The 25041-nt window shown below is 36.8% G+C and overlaps 2 protein-coding genes across 2 annotated transcripts in view; one reads left to right on the forward strand and one right to left on the reverse strand.

The window, feature by feature from the left end:
* Positions 1–25041, reverse strand: part of LOC121725710 (CCR4-NOT transcription complex subunit 6-like) — a 192914-nt gene that overhangs the window by 72306 nt on the left and 95567 nt on the right. The gene's annotated exons all lie outside the window — the stretch shown is intronic.
* On the forward strand, positions 20749–24466 carry LOC121725712. Its single transcript, XM_042112776.1, has 3 exons — positions 20749–21149; positions 21271–21356; positions 23818–24466. The coding sequence occupies exons 1-3, from the start codon at positions 20891–20893 to the stop codon at positions 24313–24315; spliced, it is 843 nt and encodes a 280-aa protein (XP_041968710.1). The 5' UTR covers positions 20749–20890; the 3' UTR covers positions 24316–24466.

Raw genomic sequence — 25041 nt, forward strand, 5'->3', positions numbered from 1 at the left:
CACTGCTTCCCTTAGACGATTAAGCAATTTCCTGCCAGTCGCAACTAAAATAAATCTAGCCACGACCTTACTCTTCCCTATTCTAGACTATGCTGATGTTTGTTACTGTGATATAAATGAAAATCTTCTCTCTTCCCTTCAACGACTCCAAAATTTGTGCATCCGTTTTATTTTTGGCCTTCGCAAATTCGATCATGTGTCTGATTATCGGTCTCAGCTGAAGTGGCTTCCGATAAAGATGCGACGAAACTCTCACGTCCTGCATTTACTATACAATATTCTCTTTAATCCTTCAAGTCCTGACTACCTAAAAGAAAAATTCAATTTCCTCGGTCATAACAATCCTATTCTTCGCTCTGCAAACAAACTTACTCTTGCTTTTCCATCTCATAAAACTTCATTCTATGATTCTTCCTTCACCATCTCTGCTATTCGACTCTGGAACTCCTTACCCGATTTTATTAAAAAATCTGAATCTATCAATATATTAAAAAAACGTGTAAAACAATATTACTTAGACCTCTCTATATAAAACTGTTGGTGTGTAGGTTCTTTTATTTATACTTTTTATTTTTGTATTATATATGTGTATAGTTTATTTAGTTTATTATAGTTATTAATATTGTATGTAATATTTATATATTTTTTTATGTCAAGTATTCTTAATTTTAGTACCGGTTGTCTGGAAGAAACTGCTTAAAGCAGTAAGACCGCCTTTTTGCACAATTTTATAATTTTTATATTTTTTGTTTTGTTGTTGTTATTTCTTTTGTTTTTTGTCTATTGTATGTTTTTTTCTTTTCTTTTGTGTGTGCAAGTAAAGAATTTATTATTATTATTATTATTATTCTAAGCATATGCTACTAACAAGTAAGATTTTTCACCGAGGTATACCTGGTATACCGTGGTTCGGAAGGTGCTGAGAGAACTCCTGATTCTTTATAGATACAAGTTTGGGAGTTTCGGCGTTGTTTTAAGAACGGAAAGCATATGCTACTATGCAAATTACATTCATCATCAACATCATCATCATCATCACTACCATATTATACCATGTTATTGGTACTTTTCATAGTCTTTTAGATCGAGACTCGAGTTTGTCAAGCGATAATTAAAAAAAACTATACCTACCTAATATTACCTACTTATCAATTCCAGCTATGAACATTCCAAAAAATTATTTTCGTTGAAAAGTTGAAGAAATGGAATGTGTGTAGAATGATTACTGCGCAATAATCTGTTGCTTTTGAGAATAACAATCAAATCAACAATGTAAGATACCTCAACGGTGAATCCTCAGAATTTGGCTGGGTCATCCCAGCCAAAAGCGACACAATCTGACATTACGTCTTACTGGAGTATTAAATTGAAATGCTTAGGCTGGATTTATATGCGTCCGCCTGAACGCGCGGTATAGTGGTTTCACAGCGAAATAGCCGCGCGGTCGCGCTGTCATTAACATACAATAATTGCTCGTGATCTCAGGGTGTAGCCCGCTGCTAAAGCGCTAGTTCGCGCGGACTGAATATAAAATATAAACCCAGCCTTATACGTATCAGTTAGGAAACCGTTCAATCGAACACTATAATAATTTCACATACTAGATATAACACAAAATAACAATGATGTAAGAATAAAATAATATGAAAAGTGATACTGTTATAAAGGAAGCAATCAAAATGCAAAAGTTAATGGAAATCAATAATAACAAATGAAAACGTAAAACTAATAAAGGATCAGTTGAAAGGAGCGTCAGAGTCGTTTATTTAAATAACGCTATGCAAGCTACAATGGGCAATCCATGTTAAGTGGCTTTTTCATTGTAATAAATAGTCTTGAAACATGTCAATAGTAATACATTCAGCATAGGTATTAATTTAAATACCATAAACAAAGAGCTACTTATTTATTTCAGTCGAGACGTTGACGTGTACCTAGTTACAAAATATCGCTCCGCAGCATACACAATCGACGATTTAAAACAATTATTTTGCGATTTACATAGACATTATTATACGCGTCTAGACATCTTTAGCAATTGTAATTATCAATAAATATTCCAACATCATAACCACTTAGACTTGGCCATTTGAACCCGGAAAACTGGGATTTATATCTTACTGTTGTCACACTAAACCATTAACGCAAGTATATCTAAATCTTGGCGGGGACACTCCCGTGCCCCCAGATAGGACAAAATGAAGAGAAAGTGTCCACTGTCTTAATAAATAATAGGAAATTGTAGTAAAGAATTTTCAAAATATTAATAAATTAATTTAAAAAAAAATGGTATAGTATTGTATAGAAAAGGTATTAGTCTAGATGTATAACCTACAAAAAAGTTATATTTGGTGATCTTTCTACGACTGATCTAAATGTCACATTTTGATTGTACATCCTACTATTCTTCCTACTAATATTATAAAGGCGAAAGTTTGTTTGGCTGTATGGATGTATGGATGTGTGGATGTATGGATGTTTGTTACTCTTTCACGCAAAAACTGCTGAACGGATTTTAATGAAACTTTGCAAAAATATAGCTTATACATCAGAATGACACATAGGCTACAATTTTAACCGACTTTCAAAATGGGGGAGGTATTATCTTCGTTTTCTTATGTTCAACGATTACGCCGCCGTTTGTTAACCGATTTTCAAAATTTTTCTTTTGGTATATAAGGTATCATCCCAATTAGGTAATTATATTCACAACATGGACTTCGGTTTCGTGAGAAGTATTCTAAGCATATGCTACCAACAAGTAAGATTTTGCACCGAGGTATACCGTGGTTCGGAAGGTGCTGAGAGAACTCCTGATTCTTTATAGATACAAGTTTGGGAGTATCAGCGTTGTTTTAAGAATAGAAAGCATATGCTACTATGCAAATTACATTCATCATCACCATCACTACCATGTTATACCATACGTCCCATGGTTATGACTTATGAGCCTATAATGACCCTGTTATTGGTACTTTTCATAGTCTTTTAGATCGAGACTCGAGTTTGTCAAGCGATAATTGAAAAAATCTATACTTAATATGATAAACCTGAAGAGTATGTTTGCTTGAACGCGATAATATCAGGAACTACTGGTCCGATTTAAAAACTTATTTCAGTGTTAGATAGCTAATTTATCGAGTAATACTATAGGCTATATATTATCACGCTAAGACTAATACCACCGAAGAAACTCCGGAAAATGTGGGAAAAACGGGGGAAATGTTAGAAATTATTAACTACTGGAGCAATTTTTATGGCAATATTTGGCACAGATATAGAGTAAACCAAGTGAAGGGAGTAGGGTTATAAGAGCTATTTTTTATGGGAAAATGTACGGTTTCCGTAAAATTCCTAATTTACGCGGGCGAAGCCGCGCGGGACATCTAGTAAAATAATATGTAGATTGTAGATTGACTAAAAAAGTAAATCGTTCAAAGGCTAACCCGCAAACTTCTAATGGTGTTCACATAAAAACAAAAGAACATCTAATTAATACGATCACGGACTGTAAATAAATAATACGTACGATAATGATAATCATGCAGGATGTTACTCACATACTATTATGTATTAAGTAAGAACTATGGCAACTATATTATTTAATAATTACTGTTAAGATAATTCTGTTACTCAAAACCACCTCATACAACAACCTAATACACATAAACCTTTCGTTAACCAACGTACTCAAACTAAAGGTAAACCAGAAATCCAAAGTGAGGAATTGAACGTTAAATTGTATAGCACTAACGACATTTCGTCAAAGCGATAAGAGATTGTAATTACTCGGCCGCCTTCAATCAAAACTATAGCGGGGACACTTGAATATTTATGAGAGGGAATTTGCATGAATAATTGAAAGGAATAAAAAGTTATTGCGAAAGAACAAGAAGTTTAATTGAAACGATGTTATCTTTATACGATGCGAGCTTGTCTTGGAATCTGCCACTACTTTTATAAAGCACTTCATCATAATTACCTACTGCTTTACTTTACTATCGATGTTTTAACAGTGTAACTGACTGAAACACGTTACTTATTAATTAACTTTATATTGTCCTGATAGTGAGGCTACGTTTGTTTTTGAAGAATTCATACATGATAGTGTTAGTCATTTTACAAAATTGATACTGCCGTTATTTAGTAATTTCTCAATATTTTATTTATTCCAAAACCAAAAAGTAGCTCGGGCCAATCAGATTATCAGTGAAGAACTAAAATGTTAGCTTGATAGTATTTAATACTAGATGATATTGCATGCAAAATATCTGTTGCGCCAAAATTCGTTTATCACGCGGAAACCTTACATTTTCCGGGATAAAAAGTATCATGTCCTTTTCCGGGACTCGAAGTATCTGCACACCAAATTTCAGCAAAATCAGTTCAGCGGTTTGGGCGTGAAAAGGTAACAGACTTACATACTTTCGCATTTGTAATATTAGTATGGATTTCCTTTTCTTTCCAGTGTGGCTATTTTTGTTTTTCAACAGTACCTAAATTTATTAAATAGACTACGCTTAAGTCTTGTCACCTGTCACCTTCAGCCGACGCTAGTAATCGTCCTTTAGTTGTGTCCACATTTTACTCAGTATCGTCGGTGTCGGTTCGTCTATACTCTATAGTGAATAGTCTATACCGTATCGGCCGTAGATCTGACGGTCGCGTGTGAACGACAATACAGAATCGCGTCCGTAATCTGGCACGTTGGCATTCACCGAGCGAGACTGCAGTGCCGACACGAATCAGCCATCGTCGGCGCATTTCACATGTGCACTACGGATACGTGTGTGCATAGTTTAATTGAATTGTGTTTATTCTAATAAAATCCTCTATCCGTTTAGTGTGTCTTGGAAGAACATAACTTTTAAGATGACTAAAAGTTCTGAAATTCTGACTTATGGGAGTAGTTCATAATAAATTTTACTTTATACATAATATCTATTTGTTCACCTAGCCGTGGTCAATCCCACTGTTTATGATTGGACATAGGTACACACACTGTCCTTATTGCTAAGTCAACAACTATAAATCGTAATTCATAACTGTATGAGATGCGAATTTAAATACTATTTTTACAGAACAGCGTATTTTCGAGCTTTTCAGGCTTTATATTGTAAGCGTATATAATTTACACATATTTTCTTTTTAGACGTTTCAAAGGACACTAAGAGAAACGTTATTCTTTGAAGCAACTGAAAATAATTTCTATATTGAATTACATATCTTAGGGCGTGATATTATTTACTATGCTCTGGAGATTAGTGAGGTCGCCGCTCGGTACAGACATTACATTAGATATCATTGCTTTTATCTTTTTCCCTTGAGAAAACAGAAATTTAATAAAATTTTCATTTCATCGAGAAAACTCTACAATCTCTACATTTATTCGTACAGTTACTTTACCATAAATGTTTTAAAAGGCCAAAGGGAGATCTAAATTTGGATTCTGCGACGGCGTCTTTATTGTAACGCCGAACCGCTATCGCAACAGACGCTAAAACTCCAAGTCGAAGAAATATGTTACATTAACATGCACCGTTGAACACAATATTATGCGTTCGCCTAAACACAATGATATTCTACTTATACAGATATGTTACGTCCATACTATTTTCCGGCTTAAATCTCTTCCGAACAATTTTCAAATTCAAAATTGCAAACATTGACAAATTTGACAGATAAGTGAAACAAAAGATATGAAAAACCATTTACATAAAAGAGACAGTTCTATTTTTAAAATTCGAATCGTATCGCTGTCTCTTTCTTCGCCTGAGCTATGACGAAAATTCGATTTTTTCCAGATTGTTCAAAATTAGAGATGTGCCGACTAGTCGTCGACTGGTCGGTAAAGCCGACTATCCGGCCACTTTTGTAGTCGGCGACTAGTCGGCGAATAGTCGGCAAAAAGCGCCGACTATTCGGCTTTTTATTATATTACTATTATTGATATTGCATTTAAGAAAAACCTTTTACATTTAAGAAATTAAGTGAATTGTTTCTGAAATTACTTGCTTGTAAATAAATATCTATGACTTTTATTAAATAACAACATAATATCTTCTTCATTCCAAATATGTATAATTAAAAAAAAAGATACATACAGCCGAACGTATTACCTCCTCATTTTTGGAAGTCGGTCAAAAATACGTGTGGCACTCGAGGACTGCCGCGGTAAAGCTTTATATCATGACATTAACATAACCAAAACATGATCCGACACGTTCACAGGCGGCGTATGCGACTTACCCGCGAATCAGCAGTAAACAAAGCGTTACGAAAACATCTAAAAACCATGATCGGTTGGCCGACTAGTCGGCCGATTAGTCGGCCGATTAGTCGGCTTCTTTGCAACCGACTAATCGGCTAGTCGGCTAGACGGCCAAAGTCATGATCGGAACATCTCTATTCAAAATATAATTAAAAATGTAAATAATTGAGGTATTTATTGCAATCAAGACATGTGGTAAGAGATTCCATGTGTTTTGTTTACTTTCGAGTCATAATTGGTACATTTTCAAAACACACACGACGTAATTTTCAATTTATTTAGGTAAGACAAGACGCGGCACGTTCGTGACTGCGCTCGATGCAGACTAAACAACAGACGGCCCAATTGGGCCGTATTTGAATCTTCACAACGCGCGAGGTAGTAACATATCTGCTTTGAGTTTTTCATCATTGCCTAAACACAAGACGAGCACGACTAGCAGTGAAAACCGGTTGAAGCCGCCACTAGAGAAATTAGCATTAATTACACGTACACATGTTAATTTAATTACGATAGCGAGTGTATTAGAAATTATAATTTGGGCAAATTTTTCGTCTGATTCACGGGGGCATGACTAATGCCGGGTGATAGATAACGCGGGTTCAGTGCGCCTAGCGATATGGCAACGATGGTTGGAGCTAGTAATCCTATGCTCATTATTGCTGGGCGCAGGCGTCGGCTGTCGCCCGCGGGCCGCAGCAAATCACGGTAGGCGGCGGAGGAGCGCGCATGAGGATCGCTGCTCTCCAATTATTGTAATACCCGGCAGGCGAGGCGGCGTTAAAATGTTGACTCATATCGTAGTACCTCGTAAACATTCGCTTACCAACTACGAATTACGATACAAAATTGTTAATGGGCTTCCAGGAGATGCAATAAAACAGTAAACAATGTACTATCAGAGAAGTCGATTCCTAGGCAGACAAGTATTTACGGGGAACTATTGATGAAGTGTAATAAGGCAAATTCGGTTGATCACTTTAAAAACCGCAAATTAGTTCATAAATTAAAAGATTTCATTTGAACAATCCGAAAATAATCACATAAAGTAGATAACATCAAACCATCTCCAGCAGCAGTAACTTAATTAAAAAATAACAATTTTATTTTAACCTTAACACATATTGTACGCATCACATCGCATTGAATTTCATAAGACTTCCCATCAAATTACGACATTAGCAGTAATTAAACACTATGAAATTATTACGTTAGTCGAAGCGCTGACTCATCCGTGAACTGTGTCCTAATTTCCATGTAAGCTTTGCTGTTCCGTCGAACGTCCGTTTACCAGAAAGTCCTGAGCGGAACCACGTTTTACTCAGAAAAGGCGTCTCTACCAGGGTAAACATATTTAGATTCCTTTCGTATGAAGAACACAATGCCACATTAAAGAAAATTTGGGCCTTTCTTTTAATTCTATTAATATCTTAATTGCAATTAAGATCAAGGAAGTACCAAGTTTATAACAATATCAAAAGAAACTGGAATTGCTCGAAAGTAGTTTCATAACTGTTAATTCTTTGAACGACCTTGGAAATGGTTAATTAAGTAACTTTCTTCTGACACTTCTCAGCTAGTTTCTCGAGAGTACTCGAATCTAATATAAGCCTCTCGTCGCCGATCAATCGAATGGCGTTAATATCCAAATATCCAGCATCAACGTTTATAAAGCATGGCTGGTTAGCGCCGCAGGGTGGAGCAGACCGCACATTATAGATTGCTCATTAAAATTTAACACGTGACATATTTCCCCAGCGATAAAATATATACGCTGTACTCAACAATCGACGCTCGTTCGCGTTTGTAGTTATCGAACTCAGATAGCGTAAAAACTGATTAGGTTTAAACACACCTAGCTTTCATGGCTGTATTAGTGCCACGTCAATCACACACTCCCAGATAACCTTAAAAATGACAATACTTTCTAATGATGGGTTTAAAACGCATTTCCCCTGTACGCCGCCGTATGAATGAAACGTTGTCGATGATAAATTATTATAATGCTCGGTTGCAAGAATGAGATAATATAAGAAAGTAGACGATTGGCTTTTATGCACTTTAGCTTTGAAAAACTGGTAAGAAACTTTTTTTATGTTTTTGATCGATTAGCACTGCCTAGGACGTCACATAGCCATGTTTCATATAAAAATGACTGCTCTGATTCCAACGAGGCCAGATTACGCCAGTGTGCAAACGCTCTAATTGCACTTCCACTGCATTTTGTATCATTAATCTTATGAGATTGCGTTGGGATGTCGCGACCCCACTACCACCGCCGACCTGTTCACCGTGGGAGAATAGCTATGAATCATCATCAGCATTCTCACATCATAATCATCACCACTATCGCAACCATCCATCAGCAAAATCATCTGCATTATGCAGCAGTAGCTTTTCCGAAACGATTCTTTTCGAGAAGACCTTATTATACTCAAAAGCGACACACATCATTGGCCATACAAGATGAGATAAACGTGCCCTTCGCGACGCAGTATATGGAGAGTGGTCGTGTGCTTATACAGAAGTAGGCTGAGTACATTCGGTGCACGGCTTAATAAAGTGGCTCTTTGTAGGGCCCGAGACTGGCGTCGTGTCAGCGAATCGAGGTGATAAACTTACACCTACCCAAACAGAACTGATAGAATCAGCGTTATTTAAAATTTAAATTAATTTGTTACTAGCTATTATTTATTTAAGTGATTGCTTACGTTGATGGACAAGTGAAACAAAACCTTTCGGAAGGTTACCTAAAAGTAGAGTACTTAATACTTATTATTTGTCTCGAGTACGTCGAGAGCCGTACAATATATTCTGCTCGATGGTATATCACGTCGAGTGGAACATAAACCAGTAGTAAATTCCAGCAGACCGATGATACGTATCTATAATATGTTTTATTACAAGTTTTACGGCCCACGTAACGAAAACAATATAAAAATTCGTCATAAAAGTTTATGTGGGTCCGACGTAAGCCACCCATCGCGGAGTGTAGGCTAGAGACGGGCTGGCGACACGGCGGAAAGTGTCTTATGGTTGAAGTTACAACCGTTACAAGGACGTCGGATTACATATTGTGTTAAGAAGCAATCGCTAAGGTCCGATCCACACGAGGCCGCGTCTCAAAATATCACATTAGCTCGACCTCATTTTCTGTAAACAACTCACCCAAGATAAACGCCCACAACCTAATTATTTAACATAAATGTCGCAGGAGCCTTTAAGTTGTAACGTACAAAGGTAATCTCATTAGAAATCTACATAAATGTGAGGACGCACTTGCCCCGAGGACCTTTGTGCCTCAACGGTAACTCGCGCGAACAAACATACTCTACTAGTTTCTAGAATAATCCCCTTACTAATAAAAAACATGCTTTGTAAACACAAACGTAGTTTACAATAAGTTTTCTATATTTTCGCAAAATATTATCATACTTATCAGACAAGCACAATGCATTGTTCAACTATAACATCTTAAAGCACAGTTTTGAACTATTGATGAGTAACGAGGAATTGTATACAATATTACCCTAATTAGCGGGAACATAAAACAAGGTTCTTCTTATTTTTGTAGCATTTTTGGAGCAATTTTTGTAGCTCTAGTGTAACTACCAGCTATGGTTTTCAAAAATGAAGCATATCGGGTTCGTGACGATGCGGACGCGCCGCCCACGCGTTCGTCATTAAGATACGGGGATCAAAAGCCATTCCGGCCATTAAACTATAGACATACATAAATTAAATTAAAAATAAAACAACTTGGAAACAACATGTTACATTATGGAGTTGCGTAGAAAATAGAAATTATGTAAATATTGGCACAACAACACCATCGAAAAAACGAGATAGGAAACTTAATGATATGGCTCCATAATATTATAGAGCGATCGTTATAGCTATATCCATTTGTAAACCTTAAGTAATTGCCAATTTTAAAGATTATGGATCATTATGATTGTAAAAATATCATGTTTAGAATTAAATGATTTCATGAGGAATTTAAAACGACCAAATGGCGCTGGGTCAAAGCTCTGGAGCTTAAATTCAAAGAGTCAAATAGATATATCAAATAGAATATTATGTAGATAGTAGATACCCCCACAAAAGACAACGCACATCGATCAACTAACGCGATGCTACATCGCTAGATCTAATATTGACAGATAAGAAGCTGGTATAAATCACAAAACACAGACATAAAATCAATCAAACCGTATGATTAATGACGGATACCAAAAAATAGTATACCAAAAACATTGTATCTAGAAACTATCAGATGAAGTACCGCGTATTGCCTCAAAGGTAAAGGGACTAGAAACCAAATAGAATTTCATTGAAGCCATTGTCGCAACCAATCCCCATACGCCATTAGAAAAATCGATGTTAGACGCAGTGAGAACAATCAGATGGTCTGGTTTTGCATAAACAGGCCACCATCTAAGTAGGATTACATTAACGAGCTCATAATAGGATTACGTCGTGTCCCACTTGCGTATGTACACCGTTAGCCTGTATCCGTCGGCGGCGGGCGGCGTGTGACAATATAATGATTGTGTGTTTATCGGCACCCCGCAATAACGCTCTCATATTGGATACTGTCAAAAGCCGTACGCGAAACCATCAGCGTGATGAATGTTACATAACTTCCCATAATAATGCTTGCAAGTTGCACGCACACACCACACGCACCCAGCTCGATAGATAATAGGGGCAAAATATTATTTTAAAACTAATTCACTTTTCAAATGCAGTGTTATCGAGTAAAAGTTGGAAGCGTCAGATTGGAAACGCGATTTTGTAGCGGATCATCTCGGGAGAATTTCGAAGTTCACATGTAGCGGTACACTCCCGGGGGAATATTTCCACTTCCAGTAACTGCTGTAAAACTGTGTAAAGCGCAGATTGGGTAGCGAGTTGTCGATCCGAGCTGTATTAGCTTGGATCGAGCTTCGTACAAATGCAATTACAGTTCACAAAGCTATCGCAGAATCTGGTATTGTTGACGACACTCTCAAAAGGTCTGCCCTAATCAAATACACGACTGCATGTCTCTTTTTTGCCGCCGCTGACGATATTTAAAAAAAACTTAAAGAAGGTGAAAGCGACGTTTGTGGGGTACGCGACGACCCAAGTAGGGAACAATGCATTACGAGTCGTATCACGCACTATAATTGAATGATACAGCGATCATGGACCGCGTACCATTTCACTAGACCGTGACTCACGAAATAGAGCTCCGACTAGTATACTAGTTATTTTAAACGTCGAGATGAAAAATGAAAATTGTAAAAACTCGGAATCTAGAGTGGCGGATTGAGGTCAATTAGTGCCAGAGATCGGTCAGATTTAAAACAATAGAGTTCCATGTGCTCGCAGAATCGATAATCGATTTATTAACGAGGCAAGCGGTACACAAAATGAGGAAAATGCACTCGAAGATAAAATATATTGCGGTTGTAACCGCGTGGAACTGGAGTGGACCGAATATTTATACAACTATAAACATTTTATTATCCCGCCTGACATTGACTGCTGGCATATCGCATGCGGAATGGCCGTGCAGAATTAGTTAATAGGACGTAATGAAACGTTTTAACCGTATTATGTACCATAAATCTTGAGAGCTTCTGAAAGCGAGAAAGTTTATTTGTTCTATGCACTTTCTTAAGGCGAAGCGCTGCAATTATTTCGTAATTTTGTAATTTTATGCTTTCTCTGCCTTCTAAACGTAACGACTTTATTAGTTTTATTGTCCGTGGACGGGTAACAGCTGTCGATTGCGAGTTTTATATTATGGTCAGTGGTCAATGGTCATATTAAAGTTACTATTATTGCTGGCAAATTCTAGTTAATAGAAGTTTGTATTGAGCTTCTTCGCAACTATGTATTCTTAAATATTATTTCTACCACTTACTGTTTCACAAAACGTAGCTTCAAAGTAAGTACTCATATACTTACTATAAATTTAAAACCCGATACGTATTTTCATAGACAACGAGAATTTCATTTCTTAATCGTAATTCTAAAACAGTGAAACAAAAATAAATTCATAACTTATGATGCAATGGTAAAACTTCCACCAGTTACACCCCTTTAGGTAAGCTGGGCCTCTATCATGAGCTCTTAAATCCATTCACTTTACGTCCTTATACAGTACGTATAAGGACGTAAAGTGAATGGTTTTTTTTTTTTTTTTCGAAAGGGTCTAAGCTACTGGTCTGGTTAAGACCATGGTAGTTTAATCGTGGCTATAACTAGTCTGTTGCTAGTTGGTTTGGAAATAAACAATGAGGGGGGCCTGGCCCCCTCCCCTAAAGTCACACTTGTGACATTCTAGTCGGGCAATATTGGGGAGAGCTACGAAAATAAGCTATTTTTATCTGACGTGGTACGTAAAGTGAATGGATTTAAGAGCTCATGATAGAGGCCCAGGATAGAAAACAATCATCTTAAAAAAAGCTTCACTTAGTTTTACGTAGAAACGATCCCATTTGCCGTAAAACATTTAATGGCACAAAGAAGTATCTCTTGCACGTAATAAAAACATTTGTCACATTTTCTTACCGCTCCGAGAAAGTCTCGCTGGGACTCATTATGGGGGTTATTTACAAGCGCTATGTGGCGTAGTGTGCCAGGGAATGCTGTAATTGTCCTAATAATGTGCCGCAATTTATCACGTCCTGTGCGGACTCGAACAATCATAACTCAATAATCTTCTCCGGTACCACATCTCACTGCGTTCGGCGGCCGTCGCACGCTGGAGCAACACAGTGCTGCAATTTAATCTTTGTTATGATCTGAAAGCTTGGTGTTAAATTTGTCCTTCCCACTAGATAAATAATGTAAAGGGACAAATTGTTCTTGAATAGGCACAGACTTGGGCTCTATAAAAAATATTTCTGGATAGCGCGCTTAGGTTCAATAAAACCAGTAAACGACACTGAAAAAGTCATTTTTTATAATTTTTATATCAATTGTATCACAAAAATCATCGCAGCGGACAAACCACACTGTGTGAGGCTCACCTTAATCGCCGCTTGCGCATCTGACGCGCCGACGACGCGCCACTGTAATTATTTTCGTTCATGTCCGTCTGCCCTTACAGCCGTCCGTTCGTCCGGACGTTCCTGCGTTTAACGGTATCCCCGTCACCGAACAACGAACCGCTCGTTGCTTCACAGTTCAAACAATGGAGATTATGAGTCGTAAAGTAGGTACACTTCGACACGTCTAGGACGCGCTATTGAGAGAGATAATATATTAAGGGTCTGTTGCCGGTGTCACTTAAAATAAGCCTCCTACACAATGTACCATTCGCGAAACAATAAGCTGTGAAGAGGGTAAATAGCTGTGAAAGCAAACGTCGAGATGAGTTAAATGAATACTACGAAACTAATCGTATTTGCATGAAATACAATAAATGTTTAAACTAATTGCAAAAAGTTGCACTGGAAAAGTAAATTGGATTGTCGTTTAACAAATTGAAACTCAAGAAGCGGTCGTAAAGTGATTAGTATTCTCCTCGCAGGAACAAATAGGTAAGTTGCCAAGACGGTTTTTATGAAATCGTCCAGCTCACTAAATAACATATCGCTTAACGGGTTGGCAATCGGACAAATAATATCACGGAAACAATAAAATCGCACGACTTTGGCCTCCGCCCAAAATGAGTCGACTGTCGACAGCGACTTTGTACACAATGATCTTTGTCAGAATAATAATTTTATAGGGCAATAAACTCTTTAAATGCAGTAAAATATAAATAGTTGCTTTTAATGATACGATATTCGGTTACAAATATACAAACAAAAACTTGTGCAGGTTACTCAGAATAAAATAGCTTACCTAAATTGTATCAATTCACGAATGTGGTGCATAAACGGTTTGACCTTACCAGTCAGTCGGTAACAGATAAACGAAGGGAAACGAACTGATAGTATCCAGTTCGCAGTAGACTGCATCAGCAGAAGCCACTAACGAGGATGAGGAAGTATGTAATTGTGGTCTATAAATCTTTTGCGTTAAATGCTCCTTACAAAAAAACTTGAGCGACAATCTGTTTAGGAATCAAATCACTGATTCACAAGATAATATTAGGTATATTATTTAAAAGATAAGGTGTTACAATTTTAGAGTATTTAGGTACATTATATTAGGTCCTTACATATTATACTATGAAATTGGCGTTTTAATATCTTCTCTTTGGTTAAGAATTCCAAATTCAAAATACATAATTATATTCATTTTATTAGTACATTTCAGTTTCCAAAACGGAGTCGTTCATATCGCACAATAGAAAAATTGAAATATCGCTTGATTTTCGAATATGACTTCTACCGTGGCACGAGTGCTGCAGAAACAGCTCGAAGAATTAACAATGTGTATGGCGCTGGTGTCGCAACAGGGTACGATTTTGGTTCCAACGTTTTCGTTCTGAAAATTTGGACCTTCAGAGCAAGCCCCGTGAACGACCCGAGACTAAAATGAATAATGAAGAATTAAAGGCTATTGTGGAAGCGGATCCATCGCAAACCACTTCAGAGTTAGCAGCAGGCTTCGGTGTAGGTAAGTGATAAAACAGCTTAAATCCACTTGAAGCAAAAAATAAATAAAAAAAACTTGAAAGGTGAACCTTATGAATTGATTAAAGCAAACCAGAGCAAACCAGACTGCTACGTTACATTAATGCCGCCATAATAATGAAGGGATTTTAAATCGGATCATTACTTGTGATGAAAAATGGATCTTTTACGATAATCGGAAGCGTTCGTCTAAATGGCTGTCCCCTGGAGAATCAGCCATATCCTGCCCTAAGCGAAAATTGACTCAGAAAAAGTTACTTGTGAGTGTTTGGTGGACTAGTTCCGGTGTCGTTCACTACAGCTTTCTAAAATCTGGTCAAACGGTTAGAAAGGACAACGCTAGACCACACACTGGACAACAGACGGCCGCAATACTGGAGGAGCTCCAATTGGAATGTCTGCGACATCCACCGTACTCCCCGGACCTTGCTCCAACAGATTACCTTTTTTTTCGGAATTTGGATAACTTCCTAAAAGGAAAAAAATTCAACTCTGATGTGGCAGTTCAAACCGCATTCAAAGAATTTATTGACTCTCGTCCCTCCGTTTTTTTAGTAAAGGGATCAACGAACTACCCTTAAGATGGCAAAATTGCATCGATAATAATGGTACATACTTTGATTAATTAAAAATATTATACAAAAAAAATCGACTTTTAGATATTCCTCCCATACAAAACGCTAAATTCATATGTAAGGACCTAAATCCTAATATATCTAAGATTTCATAATACTATGTCAGGTACATAGTTGACTTACCTTAGCGGAGGATTCTGTCTGCTGTTTAAAGTTTTTTAAATTGTAATAAAAATCTAATACAATAATTACTTCATATATTAAAGTGTGGCAGGACACCGTTGACCGTACCATCTACCGAGTAGTATATCAGTACATATCTAATATAGTAGCGACGGATTCAAGTTAATCAAGTATGTGCAACAGATTAGCGGTACCTCTAGTACAGGAGTAATGGATCATCTGCGGGATCGATAGAGACGCACGTCAAACATAACACGCGGGAAAATAACGGCGATTTGTCAAACCGCGAGTCAACGACGACGGTGCAAGCGAACGCAATCACGAAGGGCAAACTTATCCGTTATGATGATATATTTATAAGGAACTAGAATACTATGCATATTATTGCATATTTTAGGTTATTTTTCATCTTTCTTTCTTCCTTTACAATACTGTGTATGTACTAGCTAAACGCGCCAAACGTTGTTTTGCCATAAACGTTTTACATCAAAGTCGATCCAGACTCCATCCGCTTCAGAGGAGTTGGGCAACAAAAACACCCTACACGAGAATTTTATATGTACTAGATTTATTGTCCAAGGATCTTTTTCAAGCTTTACTCCGCCTTATGTACTTATCTATCTTGTGTCTCTCTGTATGTCTGAGAGAAACCCTATAATCTATCCCAGTATTAAGTACCGACACAAAATCTGGCCAACAATGGTATGTGTGAATGGCGCAGGTATAGAGGAGCACGCCGCACGTCACAGGAACCGCGCTCCGGTGGCTCGGGATCGCGTCCCCTTTGAGAGCCCGCCCGTGCCCACCTATTTCACTGCCAACTGGCGCGTAAGGTGAAATCCCTTCATGACTACCACGAATGCTTTACGCCGAAATATCAAGTTTTAAATGCGACGTACCACTTGGCCTAAACTATTGCATATGGACAGATTTAAAACAGACAGATTTGATATTAATTAGGTCGTAAGCCAAATAATTGTAACGTATCGTACTAGAAGTTCCACGCGGATCACCCTGACAAAATAACTTTTCTGCAAAAACCATTCATTCTCTCCACAAATAAGCCTTCCTTCTGGTCTACTCTACATAGTGCAAAATCACATAAAATTCAGTCCAGTACTTCGTGAGATTAGCGTGAACCTATGAGATTCGGGAGTATTCGACTCAGCTAAGAAAACAAAGCTGGTATTTGTATTAAATTACAATTCACAAGCGCATACAATAAAAAAGTAACCGGATATAAAGTGTTATTGTTTTTTTATCTTTTATAGGTAGGTAAATCATTTATTTTTACTATTTCAATCTAAGGCATGTCATCGGGTATTATTTTCATGCTAAGACATGTGATTTTTCATATTCTTACAAGTCTGATGTCTGACGTCTCGCAAAAGGCTTCCCGAGCACTTTCACTGCTGCACGGCTTCGGAGCTCGCATTAACCTCGGCGCGGATTAACGAATCGATACTTGCGGTTTTAACTGTACTTTCTCATCCTGTTCGCTAATAACCGACTTTTACTTCAGCATATTAAGCTTTAAGGCTTCGTTTCTTCAGATCTTATTTCGTCTCCAAAGTCCAAGTTCTTTAGTCAAGAACTTGGATTAATAACCCTTGCAGAATGAGCTACCCGCAATAAGTAATCCGTTTCCATTCAAATTCCGTGACACATTTTTAAATTACTGCATTTAAATCAGTAACAACTAGAGCGGGTGCACGATGCAACGCGAAGCACGCGAGTAGGTTGTACAATTTGAAATTGTTTTCAGTTAATTAAGATGCTGATCAAAGTAGATCGTCACTTCGTCGCTGCGTCTGATCTATCATTATCACTGATCCGGATTCTCAGTTATTTGGCGCATGCTCGCAACGATATGTCAGCGCCCGTTGCCCAGCGGGTATGCGTTACCTTCCGTACAATGTACTATCAGAGAAGTTGATTCATAGGCCTTTTGCGAGACGTCAGACGTCAGACTTGTAAGAATATGAAAAATCACAAGTCATAGCATGAAAATAATACCCGATGACATGCCTTAGATTGAAATAGTAAAAATAAATGATTTACCTACCTATAAAAGATAAAAAAACAATAACACTTTATATCCGGTTACTTTTTTATTGTATGCGCTTGTGAATTGTAATTTAATACAAATACCAGCTTTGTTTTCTTAGCTGAATCGAATACTCCCGAATCTCATAGGTTTACGCTAATCTCACGAAGTACTGGACTGAATTTTATGTGATTTTGCACTATGTAGAGTAGACCAGAAGGAAGGCTTATTTGTGGAGAGAATGAATGGTTTTTGCAGAAAAGTTATTTTGTCAGGGTGATCCGCGTGGAACTTCTAGTACGATAGGTTACAATTATTTGGCTTACGACCTAATTAATATCAAATTTGTCTGTTTTAAATCTGTCCATATGCAATAGTTTAGGCCAAGTGGTACGTCGCATTTAAAACTTGATATTTCGGCGTAAAGCATTCGTGGTACTCATGAAGGGATTGTACATTACATCCCGGGATGTATATCTTTACATTATATTAACCTGACGCACCACTGGAATGTACATGCAAGCATCGTAATGACGTCATCACCATGCGTCTAGTTAATTTGACTGTGTTATATAACAATATTATGACTTAGAGCTATTTACAATAGGAATTACTTATAAAAAATATACTAGTAGCCTGTAAGAACCACACTATTCCCAGGGTGTGTTGTCGTCGATGAAATCATTGATTTTATAATAAGCTTTAGTACACAAACGTTCTTTTACTACATTTTTAAATTTATTGATAGAGAGATTTTGAACGTTTTCTGGGATTCTATTGTACAGGCGTATACAATAGCCTTTAAAAGATTTGCTGACTTTGCTAAGTCTGATCACTGGTATTTCTAATTTGTTCTTATTCCTAGTGTCAAAACAATGATTGTCGCTTTTCTTTTTGAAACTATTTAAGTTCTTTCTTACATACAGTACGTTATCCAAAACATATTGAGATGCGACGGTCAGAATATTTATTTCCTTAAACTTTTCTCTTAAGGATTCACACGATGACATCTTATAAATAGTACGTATGGCTCGCTTCTGCAGCACGAATATTGAATTAATGTCCGCTGCATTTCCCCATAGAAGGATTCCATAGGACATAATGCTGTGGAAGTAACTAAAGTAAATAAGTCGCGCTGTTTCTACATCAGTTATTTCACTGATTTTTTAACAGCATATGCTGCAGAACTGAGCCTATCCGCCAGATTTGCAATATGCGGACCCCACTGTAATTTACTGTCTTAAGTTATACCTAGGAAAACAGTGGTGTCCACTAATTTCATTTTCTCATCATTTAATAGTACATTGGTTTGTACTTGTCTAACATTTGGCAAACTGAACTTTAAACATTTCGTTTTGTTAGAATTTAATAGTAAATTATTAGCATTAAACCATTGTAGTAGTTGTAGTATTAAGTATAATATTGTGTAATAATAAATTAATATTAGTATAGGTAATTTAAAACTATAATAATTATAGTTAGTGTAACTACTTAATTTAATTTGTAACTTTAAGGCATAGCTATAGTTTGTATCGTAATAATTATTGTAGCACTAATTTCAGCCTGAAACACAGGGTATCCTAGTTCAGGCAATACTATAATCATTAAATTTGTACTTATTTAGTTTAAGTAGCTCTAATATAATGTAAGAAAGAACTTAAATAGTTTCAAAAAGAAAAGCGACAATCATTGTTTTGACACTAGGAATAAGAACAAATTAGAAATACCAGTGATCAGACTTAGCAAAGTCAGCAAATCTTTTAAAGGCCATTGTATACGCCTGTACAATAGAATCCCAGAAAACGTTCAAAATCTCTCTATCAATAAATTTAAAAATGTAGTAAAAGAACGTTTGTGTACTAAAGCTTATTATAAAATCAATGATTTCATCGACGACAACACACCCTGGGAATAGTGTGGTTCTTACAGGCTACTAGTATATTTTTTATAAGTAATTCCTATTGTAAATAGCTCTAAGTCATAATATTGTTATATAACACAGTCAAATTAACTAGACGCATGGTGATGACGTCATTACGATGCTTGCATGTACATTCCAGTGGTGCGTCAGGTTAATATAATGTAAAGATATACATCCCGGGATGTAATGTACATTAATGTGACCGTATTGTACTGTTATATTATTATTTTATTTTTTTATGAAATAAGGGGGCAAACGAGCAAACGGGTCACCTGATGGAAAGCAACTCCGTCGCCCATGGACACTCGCAGCATCAGAAGAGCTGCAAGTGCGTTGCCGGCCTTTTAAGAGGGAATAGGGTAATAGGGGAGGGTAGGGAAGGGAAGGGAATAGTTGAGGGTAGGGAAGGGAATAAATTAGGGGTTAGGGGATTGGGCCTCCGGTAAACTCACTCACTCGGCGAAACACAGCGCAAGCGCTGTTTCACGTCGGTTTTCTGTGAGAACGTGGTATTTATCCGGTCGAGCCGGACCATTCGTGCCGAAGCATGGCTCTCCCACGATATAATGTTATATGTTTTAAATTGTAATTTTCCATCTTTTTAGTAAAAGATGGCCCCGTGCGAGTTTCTTACGCCGGTTCTTCTCGCCGGGTTAGTTCCCGAACCGGTGGTAGGGCACCGTAGTATCGACGTTCGGTAAAGTTTTTGTAAAAAAATTACTCCGAATAAAAATATTTTTGATTTTGATTGATTATGTATTACGATTTACGAGTCGATCTAAAGAAATTGAGAGCATTTACCTTTTGCGACATCAGTCTTTCTGCAGGACAGTTTAAAAAAATCTGCTTTAAATATTGTAATAATAACGATTTATATTATTATTGTTTTAAATGATAACTCCGTGTAAAATTTATTAAGTACTCACTATGAATTATGAAACAAAATTAAGTATTCAAAGTATTGTTTTTATTTAAATTATATTTACATTAAGAAATAAGCGACCAAATAATTATAAGTAAGTAAAATATTATATAAAAAAAAGTAAATAATTATTATTGTCAAGTATCCATCCATGCCTAAAAATAGGAGCGCGGAGTGTCATGAACGTATAATATTAAATTACATTGCAGCAACGGTTCGCGTGCGAGAGACGCGACGCAATAACTCGTTCGGCGCTGGTCTCGCTCTCGCATACGGATGACAATCTGCGCGAGCGAGACAGACGCATGTTTCAAGGCGTGGTGTTGTAGTGTATCAAGTTCTGTGAGCGCTGTTCGACCGCCATTTTGTTAGTGTAACAGGCGTTCGAGATGGAAGAACACGCGTGCAAAATAGGCACATACTGTTGGACCGAGGACAAATGTATAGATCTAATACGCAAATTCCGAGACAATACCATTTTGTGGGACACAAAATGTCCAATGTTTTATAAACAACATATCAAGAAAAAGGTTTGGGACAATATTGGCAGAGTTCTGAACACTACTGGAGCCGAATGCAAGCACAAAATGAGCATCCTTCTGTCGTCGTTTAGAAGAGAGAAGTCAAAACTAAGAAACAGCCTTGCACGTAAATATTTGATAAACTAGTATTAGAGTATTTTATAAATTAGGCAAATAATGTACCATAACGGCAGATTAGTCTACTCTTTACATCAGTTCTTTCATACGTTTATTTTTTGTTCTTTCAGGTAATGGCTCACCATTCCAGAGTACGTGGTTTGCGTTCAACGAACTGTCATTCCTACTTCAAAGACACTCACAAGAAATTCCATTGGTAAGTTGTAATTATACCTACTTAAATGATTGTTAGAGGATGGCTATTTATTCCGCGCAGGCATTCTATGACAATACCAAAATCAGAAACGAGCAGATTTTTCAAAAAAGTATTGCCTGAACTAGGATACCCTGTGTTTCAGGCTAAAATTAGTGCTACAATAATTATTACGATACAAACTATAGCTATGCCTTAAAGTTACAAATTAAATTAAGTAGTTACACTAACTATAATTATTATAGTTTTAAATTACCTATACTAATATTAATTTATTATTACACACGTGGGAGAGCCATGCTTCGGCACGAATGGGCCGGCTCGACCGGAGAAATACCACGTTCTCACAGAAAACCGGCGTGAAACAATGCTTGCGCTGTGTTTCGCCGAGTGAGTGAGTTTACCGGAGGCCCAATCCCCTACCCTATTCCCTTCCCTACCCTCCCCAATTCCCTTCCCATCCCTACCCTCCCCTATTACCCTATTCCCTCTTAAAAGGCCGGCAACGCACCTGCAGCTCTTCTGATGCTGCGAGTGTCCATGGGCGACGGAAGTTGCTTTCAATCAGGTGACCCGTTTGCTCGTTTGCCCCCTTATTTCATAAAAAAAAAATACTTACCGCATACGGCATACCCAAATGGTAAAAACGGATTATTAAAACTTTGCTGTCTGACCGTCCGTCTGCCACCATGATACTGAGTTACATCTCAAGAACTGTGATAGCTAGACAGATTAAATTTTCAGAAGTTATGTATTTCATGCCGTTATAACAACAAAATGAAGAAAAACATTTAAGGGACGGTCAGACATTACAGCAAACGCAATTTTCTGCGCTTTTTTACAATGTAACAATTTACAAAGGCAAAAAGGTAGGTCTTTCAAAAATATTCATTTGTATTTTTATCTCAGATACTTTTATAAAGTTCTCGTATCACAGTGTTTTTGCGCGAACTCCTCCAAAACGGTTCAATCGATTTTAACCACTGGATACTCGGCAAAAATCTGTCAAAAATAGAAATCCAAAATCCAAAAAAAAAAGGCGCCCGGCCCCGCCCCTTATTTACAAATAATGTAATATTTTTACATCCAACCCACATTTTATCTTTCTGTGAAAAACATTAACAGCTATGTAAAATTTTCTATCTATCAAGCTATCATAATTATAGTATTTAGTCTGATTTAATATTCTTTTCACAGTATGTACTTTGAAAATTATTTTTCTGACCCTTTGATTACAAATTAAACAATATTTTGTTATAATCTACACGACGGAACCCTAAATTAGACCCTTGTATCAACAATTCATCGAAACATCTTGAATTGTTTATAAAAACAGCCGTGATTTACGACCCGAAAAAACCGGTTTCGTATAACCCACAAGCAAACTTCGTCATTAGTGCTATACAAATAAAGTTCAAAATGGCGCGGCCGGCAGAAAATAGCCGTTACCTGTGAACTTTTGTTCTCAATTGTTTAGAAACGTAATGCATAATATTGATATAAATTGTCTTGGAGACATTGTGTAATAACTTGTATAAGCATTTTACGTAATTAATTTACAAATATATGAAGCAAATCACGTCCAAATCACCAAAAAATGAACCAAATTTTCGAGTGTAACCAAGGTAGTTTTTACGATGTATTTCTTTCAAATGATAATCTAAAACTATTAATTATTAGTAAATTTAGGTATTTTACTACTTACATTCGTTAAATCAATCCATCATTTCAAACAAATTACACAACATGGCAGAACACACACGAAAAAATTCACGATTTTCAAATGACTGAAAAATATTCGTCGACCACAGATTGTATAATATTTTGCATTCAGAATGTGGCAAATGTAACATAGATCGTACCTAACCAAACTTCTTCATACAAAAGTAGTCTCTAAATCAGCGAAATATAATCGAATGAAGAGCGCGGCCCACTTGGGCCTTATGGCGCTTGACGGAATGGCGCTTGACATTTAGCGCGGCCCAAGTGGGCCTTATGGGGATTAAGGATGAAATTTTGTATGAACGCGAACGTCGTTTGGCCTAAGAATTATTTACTTTTTATATTGATACTAAAAATAATGATATTATGGCAAAACAATGTTTGCCAAGTCAACTAGTTTTACTTATAAAATAAATATTTTTGGGGGGCTCCCATACAAAAAACGTCACATTCTTCTGTCTATTGTTAGTCCGTTTGTCTACCGTCGTAGCTGGACCGTCACCAAGGTTATTATTTTAGGCCGCTAAAATGCCACTTTATGACGTAGGATATAGGTTCCATGTTTCTAGCGGCCCATACCGCCACTGCTTTGTAGTGGTGTAGAGCGAAATAAAACCTATATCCTATGACCTATGTCATAAAGCCAGGTGCATCCGTTTTCGAGATTAAGGATGAGCAACACAAATTGATGTTTTTTATTTATTTATAGATATTATATTTTTATTATCACCATTGTTCGCAGAGAAACCATGACGATAGCGGTGCTGATGCGGCCTTTAATGAATCGGATCTGAATATAAGTGAAACTTATTACATACCTGAAGAAAATTCCATCGATTTGAATCTAAAAACCGAACAGACGTCTGATGACGACGAGGCATTAGAAAGAGATTTAGGCGTTGTAACTACAATTATTGAGAACTCTACGTGCAATAGGAGAGTAGAGGACCCCATACGAAATCCGACACCAGAGAGAGCGCAACAAATTCCAATACAATATGAACAAAGTTTTGTCAGAAAGACGGCTGTAACATATAACGATCCACACATACAAGAGGAGATATCAACATTCGCAGCATTCATGGCAGCCAAAATGAAGAAGTATTCACCTGAAACGTTAAATGTGGTTCAGAAGGAAATATGTGACATACTTTTTAAAGCGGACAAAAATATTTACGACAGTACGAGCAGCGATGGCAGTCAGAGTAACTCAAAGAAGCGAAAGCTTACAGAAGACTGATTGATTATTATGATTATTGATTACATATTTTCAAACTTTCAACGTTGTTTTCCAATATCGTCCCACCAAAGTTTCGGTATCGACATCAGATTTCTTCGCCCAAAGTTATGTTCGAACAAATCTTCTTTGATGCATAACTAAATTATAATACAAACAAAAATAAATTTAACGAGCAGTTAATTAAACAGTTAATACTCCTAAATTTTATTAAGGTCCAATTTCATCAGCGACTGTTAAAGTTAATGCTAGAATAATTAAAATCAAAATATTTATTTCTAAATAGGTTAACAAAAATAAAACTTTTAGAACGTCTACATTAGTAAGTATCACGTCACCTTTTCATATTTTTGGATGCTGAAAAACATAATACATATTGTAAAAACTAAAAAGACTTTAAATATATGTAATAACTAGACGTTCCACGCGGCTTCGCCCGCGTAAATTAGATTTTTCACAGACAAATTAGTACACAAAAAAGCCTATAATCCTTCACACGTGGTCTACTTCTTATCTCACCCAAATAACAGAAAAAATGCTCTAGTAGTTCATGAGATAAGCAATTTCAAATAATTTCCCCCGTTTTTTTCACATTTTCCTCTATTTCTTCGCTCCTATTAGTCTTAGCGTGATAAAATAAAGTTTATAGCCTTCCTCGATAAATGAGCTATCTAACACTGAAAGAATTTTTCAAATCGAACCAGTAGTACCTGAGATAAGCGCGTTCAA

This window comes from Aricia agestis, chromosome 3, assembly GCF_905147365.1.
Source record: "Aricia agestis chromosome 3, ilAriAges1.1, whole genome shotgun sequence".
Lineage (NCBI taxonomy): Eukaryota > Metazoa > Arthropoda > Insecta > Lepidoptera > Lycaenidae > Aricia > Aricia agestis.

Bases quoted from the DNA above. Each gene is read 5' to 3' on its own strand.
- LOC121725712 (XM_042112776.1), top strand. From the start codon at position 20,891: ATGGAAGAACACGCGTGCAAAATAGGCACATACTGTTGGACCGAGGAC. The intron at 21,150-21,270 runs GTAAATATTTGA...TTGTTCTTTCAG, and splicing joins ACTAAGAAACAGCCTTGCAC to GTAATGGCTCACCATTCCAG. The intron at 21,357-23,817 runs GTAAGTTGTAAT...CATTGTTCGCAG, and splicing joins ACTCACAAGAAATTCCATTG to AGAAACCATGACGATAGCGG.